Source organism: Sesamum indicum, linkage group LG7, assembly GCF_000512975.1.
Source record: "Sesamum indicum cultivar Zhongzhi No. 13 linkage group LG7, S_indicum_v1.0, whole genome shotgun sequence".
Taxonomy (NCBI): Eukaryota; Viridiplantae; Streptophyta; class Magnoliopsida; order Lamiales; family Pedaliaceae; genus Sesamum; species Sesamum indicum.
Genome location: NC_026151.1, coordinates 6195603 through 6204782, shown reverse-complemented (window position 1 = coordinate 6204782; position 9180 = coordinate 6195603). Strand labels below are relative to the sequence as shown.

The 9180-nt window shown below is 34.1% G+C and overlaps 1 protein-coding gene across 8 annotated transcripts; it reads left to right on the top strand.

Annotated features, from left to right (window-relative positions):
* LOC105166413 (RNA-binding protein 2) lies at nt 1455–8951 on the top strand. Of its 8 annotated transcripts, XR_848187.2 has the most exons (11): nt 1455–1600; nt 2315–2414; nt 2993–3150; nt 3243–3363; nt 3443–3504; nt 3592–3673; nt 4894–5105; nt 6992–7082; nt 7332–7450; nt 7656–7693; nt 7793–8951. XR_848187.2 is itself a non-coding variant. In XM_011085755.2 (7 exons), exons 2-7 carry the CDS (start codon nt 2336–2338, stop codon nt 4998–5000), a joined length of 609 nt encoding a protein of 202 aa, XP_011084057.1. In that variant the 5' UTR covers nt 1455–1600; nt 2315–2335; the 3' UTR covers nt 5001–5106. The 8 variants fall into 8 exon arrangements, 1 of the variants encoding a protein (XP_011084057.1); XR_002287504.1 differs by lacking the exon at nt 7656–7693; XR_002287507.1 differs by having other exon boundaries at nt 7332–7927; nt 8716–8951.

Below are 9180 nucleotides of genomic sequence, written 5' to 3'. Positions count from 1 at the left end.
AATGACTAAGCAGTTTAAAGGGATGACACCTGTCCGGGCTAATCTGCGGGTCGGATCCGGGTCACCCTAACCCGATAGAGACGTCATCAAGCCACAATGGGTCACTAACGACCCAGCGACCTCACCATGCGATCTTCTTAGTGTCTTCTGTACACTCCAATCTACGATCAACCGTGCGTCCACAACACGCGACCTCCTAAATGTCTTCTATTCACCCCGATTTGCGATTAAGCATGCGACCATACGCTTCGACCTTCGTGCTTTGATAATATCCCCATCAGATTGGAACCTTGTGATATGGAGTCTTCACTCTTCACTCTCGAGTTGCTTTCTCAAGATTAGAGGTGGCAGATGAGTCGAGCCGGCAAGCTCCCAATCTATTTTTATTTTTAAATTTTTTATATATTTAATTTTATATTTAATATTTGATCAGTTTTATAATATAAATTGACCATATATTATAATTATTAATCAATATCATATATTTTATTTTAGATAATAATAAATTATGGTACTTTTATTTATATATTAAATCTTTATACAAAAATAAATTTAATTAACAACTTAGTAAATTATAATATTTTTTATAATTAAAATTATTATTAATATGATATATAGAACTTTATGTTATATTTTAATATATATTTGTATTACGTTAACATTTTTTAAATTGACAAGTAATTGACTTATGATTTTTTATTATTTATAAATTTATGTCAAAATTTAGTAATTCCTACGAATTAATTTAAAAATTATAATAATAATAATAACAACAACAACAATAATAATAATAATAATGATGATAATGATCGTTGAACAATTCTAATTCTTATTTTATTATATATATAATGAGATTAAAAAATTTAATCAATAATTACGATATCTTAAAATTCGAGCAACTGATTCACACGAAATTTAAATATATACAAGACTGTGTCCATTAGATTATATCAGACGGTATGATTTAAAATCACGTGGCCTAATTCAACGATACACCGTCTTGAAAAATTATATTTATTTTTCGAGTACGATATCTCGACATTCGTATATCCAATAAGTTCTAAAACTTTATCAAATGTATTTTTTTGTAGTTTTTATCATATCTAACGATTTGATCTGAATTTTGATGGCCCGATTGACCCATGTTGTTCAACAATGTAAAATGATAGTTACATCAATATAAATGTTGCAGATTGAGAACATATATTAATTTCAACTATATCTACGTAAAAATTTTATGATTCGATCTCATAATTTAAAATAATAATAATATTATTAATATTAGTATTAGTATTATTATAATTGTTATAACAATAATAATAATACTAACAATAATAATAATACTAACAATAATAATAATAATAATAATAACAATAATAACAATCGTAATAATAGTAGTAATAATAATACTAAAAGTTAAAAATAAAAAACTCATCTCTTTCTCTCTTGTTGCCGTTTCTTCTTCCTCCTTTCTCTCTTTGTGTTTCTTCTCTATTCTTTCTCATCTCTCAATTCTTCCCCAAACCCATAACCCTAACCCCAAACTCGGCAACAAGGACGGTAAATCGGCAACGAGGAAGGCGACGAGTACGGCTTCCAGGTAATCCTTATTTCTTTGTTGCATTTTACTTATTCTTCTTTTTCTTGGGTTTGGGTGTGTTTTTAGCATCTTGTTTAATTTTTTTTCTTGGGTTTGCGTGTGTTTTCAGGGCACAATGATTTGTTTAATTCTTGTTGTTGTTGTTTGCTTTTGTAAAAGAGTTGTAATGTTGTATGGAAGACCATTATCGATTAGCAAAATTTCTGAAAAATTTTGTATCTAATGTTGTAAAATTCCTAAACTTCCCACCTCCATTCTGCTGCAATTTCTGGAACAACCTCGGCGAGCTCGAAGTTGCAGAATCGAGCTCGAGCTCGAGCATTTCATTGCCAGGCCTACTCAGGATGTCGTAATTCAGAGTGTGCGAGTTTCTTTCTTGTGATTAAAGATGACCAATTAATGTTTGAGACCATACAGATTCGGTGAAAACATGCAGATGTGGGACTAGTACAGTGGGAAAACATGGTTGAGTTGGATATGGTAATTTTGGAGTCAAATCAATTTTACTTGATTTTTTTTTTTTAATAAAATAATGCATGGGTTCCTTTAAGTAGAAAGAGTGCGAGAGAGTAGAAAATGGTGGACTAGTAGAATTGGGAGAGCTAGGTTAAGTTAGTCCTACTACTTATGGAGCTCCAGTTTGCTGTTCTATGTTGTATATGTTATTTTAAAAACTTGGCTGCTTATATGGTTTTATATGCTTCGTCGAATTAGTTTCTTCCTTTGTTCGTGGAGATGCCGAACAATCATTATGCTTCAACATACAATGTTCATGGTGATTACCAGGGAAGACCCTATCGCAACATGGTCTCTCGTAAGTAACACCCTTCTTTTCATCTGTCTATGTATCTATTCCTTTCTATACTATTGTGTCATAATTAGCCACACACACAAGTCCTTATTTGTCAAAGATTTAACATTTGATTTGTTTTTCATTTTTCCATATGTTCACTGAATACCTGATTGTAGTATTGCTAGGGTTTGTTCTAATGATGCATTTAGGAAGAAAGGTTGCTCCTTCTGGTCACTGAATTTGTGATATATTTAAAAGAAATCCCACCATGTAACTACTACACTACATGAAATTTTTTGTAGACTTCAACTAGACCCTAAGATCTGGTTTGTCAAAATCGGCTATGATTCCATTTCTTAATTATTTTGCTTTTTTTGGGGTCACAACTCATTTCTTGCCATGAGTAATTAATATCTGTTATCGAACAAAAAGGCTGTGTGGAAGGAAGAGCCTTTTAAGTAATTTATTTTTCCAACAAAAGAGGCATGTGCACCTACCTAAGTTTATCGTACAACATAGTATTTATTCATTTCTCTGCTTATAATGTACTTGCATATATACTGGTTTTGGTTAAGTAATTTTTTGCCATTTATTTGCAGAGATGCCGACTGATGCTGTTATGTCTGGCTACTATGCTCACCATGATGGAAGGGGACACTCTATCCACATGCAACGTGATTCTGGTTATTTTTCACGTGAGAACTATTGGGACAGAAACCATGCAAGGGCACCGCATGACCATTACCTTCCGAGTGGGGTATTGTTTCTATCTTGTTTTATTGCTGTAAATTCATACTTCTATTTGAATATTAAAAACCGGTGATTATTGTACTTCTAATGTTATTGCAGAGTTCTTTTGCTCCTGCTAGAACAGGAGGGGGGAGGCCCCACATTCCACTGCCTCCTAATGCCTGCCGCACACTGTATGTTGAAGGTTTGCCAGCCGACTCCACAGAGAGGGAAGTGGCACGTATCCTTTTAGTATTTGGTAATTTATTTTGTACTCTCCTTTCCATTTGTATTTGTTTTTCCTTCACCAAGATTTGTAGATATATTTCGACCATTCATGGGCTATATGGGCCTTAGGCTTGTGCGAAGAGAGCCTAGGCAGGTGAGAATATGTTCGGTAATTAGTTTGTACTATGTGTTTATTACTTTCAATTCCCGTTTCCATAAATTGAGTTGACCTTTTTCGTAGCTTGGGGGACAGCCAGTTGTCCTTTGTTTTGTTGACTTTCTCACGTCAGCTCATGCTGCCAGGGCAATGGATCTATTGCAAGGTATGACAATATAACTCTATGCTAACTAAACATCTGGAATCTAAAGATTTGTCTTTTATTCGTACTTGCTCTTCTCATTATGTAAATATTGTATTAATTCATTCAATGAACTTTCTCTTGTCAAACTGTAAGCATACATGCAATATTAACACAGAGAGAAGGGGTTGGAACATTGTTTATCATCCATCCTTTTTGTACTGTTGAAATTTTTAAGTCATCATTTACTCTTGTTTTTCCCTTATAGGGATGGGAGCTGGTTGGCCCATTATCTGGATGTTGTATTAGTTAAAAAACCTTGGCAAAAAGTGTAAATTCAATTGCTGGTGCTCCTTTATATGGTTTGTCTCTTTTGTACTGAAAGGTGTCTTGTAACACACCTGTTTCTTCTAAATCATTATCCCTCTGACGTCTATTCAGTTAACCATATTGGCTTCTCGCTTTACCTCCAATGTGCTGACCTCAAGGAATCTGAAAACACAAGCATGCATCACATACTTTGTTAAAATCTGGCAGCATTGGTATAATAAGCTCATGACTTGGTTGTGTGCTAGCGTTATTCTATTTGCTAGCTATAATCACGTTTTGAAGGTATCTCTAACATTCTATTTATATGATATTCATGTGGAAAATTTTGACGCAACTTGGTGATACTACTCAGCCTGGACAGATAATTCTATTCAAGGTTTTGATATTGTACATATATTAAAGAAATAATAACTTAATTGCTTTTATATTTCCACTCAAGGAGAGACCTATTTTCATTTGTTGTCCTACAATATCTGAATAAACAATTAACAATTTGATCTAAATGGAAAACGGTTGCTCATTCTTACTCTAACTAATTAACAATTAAATGTTCTATATTTTCGTCAGGGAGTATATTAAACTAATTTTTCTTCGAGCATTTGATTTCAGAAATTTACATGTTGGACGTATTTTTACTTCTGAGTTATCTTTTAGACCTCCATGTTTGTGTTGCTAATACGCATGCCTGAGTTTAGTCTGTTGATGTTAGCATGCTTGCCATTGGGGTTGATTAATTTTCTCTTATGTTACTTAATGGAGTGTTATTACTCCACAGCCTTGAGGGTGAACTATATGTGTGACCATATTTGAAACCTCTAAGGTGGTTGTTCTGTGATGTTCTCGCTTTATCAAAAAGTATTAATTTATAAGCAATTTTAGTTGTTTCTCTAAAACAGTCAGATTCACTCTTGCAGGCTACCAGGTTGATACAAATGACAGTGAGTCAGGCTACTTACGGCTGGAATTTTCTCGCTGTCCAGATGGAAGAAGACCAGGGTTTGGTGAATATGTGAACCATTGAATGGTCATGATGTTGCTGTCTGTTTGAAGACCTCTTTTTGTTAGAGTCCTGCTCTGAAGAACTCGTGTGCTTGAAACTGTTTTAAGTTTGCAACGATCGTTTCTGGTGATTCCTTTTAACTTATTTAAGTGACACTTAATGTTTATGATTTATGTACCTGCTAGGTTTTGTCTTTCTCTATGATTGTGGGAATCTAAGTTGCATATTTCGATTATTAAATAGTTTGGGAAGCTCACATGGTCTAGACATTGCAGATCATGTGTTTCTCCCATCCGTCTGTGGCTAACTTATCCTTTCTAAGCCCTTTTTAACTTAACCATCGTCACCACTGAATGTTACTGGTTTTTTTCATCAAACCCGATTGTTGTTTGATGACACCTAGTACTGTTGATGAGGCCACATCTCTTATGAAAACAATCAATATATCATACTATTTAGCTCCATGCAAAGGAAAAAAAAATTAGCAATAACACTAGGAAGTAATGATGTTATCAATAAGATTATGTATAATGTTTGGTGGCCATGTGTCAAACATAGACTAGATTCTGGGAACTTGTGCACTTTCCTGTTCAGGCCTTGGACCATGTTTTGAAAGAAAACATGGACCATGTTTCTATGCATGTGTCCATCAGTCTGTAATATGCATGTCATTTATCTTTATGTTAAAAGATATAATTATATAAATGAAAATCACAATTTCGTTGGACTAGATAAGAAATTTGTATTTACTAATGAAATTAATATTGCGACTAGAAAAATAATAAGTACTTGTTTAAATTTTCCATTTAAAACGAATGTAATCTATAGGACAGTGATCTCACTGGTATTTTAGAGGTTACACTTGAGGAAACATGTATAGGATTCTATCTGATTAATACCATTTGTCTATAATGGCATAAGAGTCACGTAATAGGAGGAAGCTCTTCCGTGTCTGTTGCATTTCAAAATACATTTAATGGACCTTCCTTCTTAAATATATGAAACAGCTGTTAAAAAAATAAAAGTGCATCATCTTGGTTTGAGATTTACCGCTTTTGGAATCTCGTGACCTGTAATGGTCGAATACTGACAGTGCTTCTGCTAGTGAATTATCAAAAAAACAGTAGCCAACTATTTTGACAATCGAGTTGCATGCCAACCTGTAGATTACTGGTGTCTAGCTTGATCCTTTTGGGGACAACTCTTATTTGCATAATCTTGAGAGCGCATCTGCTAGTGAATTATCAAAAGACATAGTAACCAACAATTTTAACAATCGAGTTGCATGCCAACCTGTAGATTGCTGGTGTCTAGCTTGACCCTTGTGGGGACAACCTCTTATTCGCGTAACCTTTAACCTAATTTGGGTTTTCAGTGTTGAATTATTACTTTGTATGCTTTTGAAAATGCTTTCTTTAGGAAATAATAAATACTTTCTACTTTTCATATTGAATGTATTCAACTTCCTTTTTTGCCAACCTTTTCTCGCAAACAAACATTAGCTTCCAATTTCTTTCCTAATGGATTGACATTGCAGTTTGACTTGTGGGGACAACCTCTTATTCGCGTAACCTTTAACTTAATTAGGATTTTGAGTGTTGATGAATTTTTACTTTGTATGCTTTTGCAAATTCCCTTTTTAGGAAATAATAAATACTTTCTACTTCACCTATTCGATGTATTCAATTTAACTTTTGGCCAGCCTCTTTTTGCAAACGAACATTAGCTTCCAATTTTTTTCCTAATGGATTGACATTGCAATTTGATTTGCATAAGCCATTGTTAAAATATAAAACTTGTTACTTTTCAGACTTTTCCCAAAGTTAGAATGCCAGACATTTATTTTAATGGAGTCCTGACTAATTTTTGAGCATCGCATTTTTGTACTTCTGAAATAGTTTTCTCAGTGATTAACATTTTCCATACTCTACAGTTATGTAATTCTTACGCATTTTTGAGTAACCAGAAAGTTGTGTAACCACTAATTTTGTATGACATTTTGCTGTGATCAGGAAAAAGACTGCCTTTGAAATCAGAATCTGTTGAACAGGAAAGGAATCGAGAGGCATCGAACTTTGTCGAGCCGTTTAATTATGCCTTGAGGTAGCAGTTTGTTTATGCAATAATATGTCTTCAAACTCAGCGAATGTGGAATTAATACCGAATTATTGAAACAGGTGTCATAAAAATATTGCATCATCTTCCAAATTATATGAAACAGCTGTTATAAAAATATTGCATCATCTTGGTTTTGGATTTAACATTTTTGCTATTCCGAACCTATTATAGTCAAATACTCAATCTGGTCCTGCTAGTGAATCATCAAATTCATAGTAACCAACCATTTTACAGTGCATGCCAACCTGTCGGTTGCTTTCCATCTGGACCCTTGCGGTTGCAAAGTTGACGTGGTGATTAATCACTGTGTATGACATTTAATAATTTGAGAAGATGCAGTCTCCCTTTCATCGGTATGTTCACCCAGATCTACTGTATTTTCTATTTCCAATTTCAATATTGAGAAAGGCCTCCTAAACCTAAAGAATGAGCTGGAGATTTCATAATTTCTACAAGGTGGTCCGAGTTTGATGTTTTTGTGCTGCCTACATTGTCATCAATTTTCTCATAGGCTGGTATCAATAGCTGTTTGCTTTGTATTTTTCTTTGATGTGACAGCGTATGCGAGATTAGAAATCAGAACATTCATAAATCTGGTATGCGAGAGTGGTTTTATGTATGATATTCGCATACTTCATATTTTACATGTTTGTGATTTTCCTGATGAACTGATATGTGGGATGGAACCTGAACAGGGTCTGCTTGCTTAATAGTTCTCTGCAGCGTGTTGAGTATATACCCGTTGCCTCGCCTACTGGATACTCTATATGTCGTGGCACATATGGCACTTCCTACCTGGCAGTTTGTCATATATGAACAGTTCTTCTCTGGTAAGTAGGTTGTTTTATGTGGTTTTTGTTTTTCTAATTTAGACAGACAACTAGCAACTATTTGGTTTCAAGAAAAGCTGGCACCTCAGAATAAATGGAAGGTAAATGAAATAGAATTGTAGCAACAGGAGAAGTATACCCAGCATACTCGAAATGCCACATTCCGCACGCAATTGTGCATAACCTCAGCAAAACCTTTGCCAGTTTGTTCACAAATGTGGGTATGTTACCTATCTTTTCACTTATTGGTAGGATGTAACATTATGAGGAGTACTGGTTTTTGTTTTGTTTGTAAACTTAAAACTATTCTTGGGGCATTATTTTTGTTAAATGTCTCTAGTTTGTTGAGAGGCGAACAAAGTTTGTTCTATTATGATTTAGCCACTGTCATGGCTCTAGTCACACAACATTCTATAGTATAACGCATATCTTAATAGTAAGGTAGGATGATTAGGGTTTTATATAGTCAAGAATCAGAGGTTTGGTCCGTCATCTTTGACTTTATTTGATTCAGCCCATCTAGTTTGATTTTAATATGTTAACAAAATTGGTACAGGCAGTTTGAACTTGACTGCAGGTTCTGCTCTGCATGATGAACATGGAATGAGATTCTCTTTTGCATAAATTACTGACAATAGGTCAGTAAAGAATGCATTGCGACCAATTTGCTAGCTATGTTGAAGATGGTCAATCTGTGTGCTCATACTTGCAGGAGTAAAGAAGAGTGTTGTTTGTCTCCATTTTTGTTGCTTCAGCTATGGTACGCTTACTTTGTTTTCTTCTTGTAGTTAAAAGGAAAGGATCCTAAATGCAGGAGTAGCTGGTTCCAATTGGTAGTGGTTTCTGTTGGTGTGATCCTGAGTGGGACAACGGAGCGGGAGCTGTGGGTTAAGAGTAGCAGAGATTCAGGACGCAAATACGATGATGTGGTTGATTATATATAGAAGCGGTATGTGGCACATTTATTGCGTGTATAAAAAATTTAAGAATCATAAATAATTAGATATTTTTGTTTCAACTTTTACTATGCATACTTTATCTTGTTGATTCTTCAATAAATTTAGGAAAACATAATTTTAGATAATATATTTATATATATACTTTGAGAGGAAAAATAAAGGACAAAAAGATAGTACTCCTAGACAATAGTCAAAAAAGATTAAGATAGTAAAAAGTAAATAAAAATGTTAATTTCCTATTAGATATGGGTGAAATAAGCAAAAGTGAATGTCAGATAAAAAATTCTTCGTGGA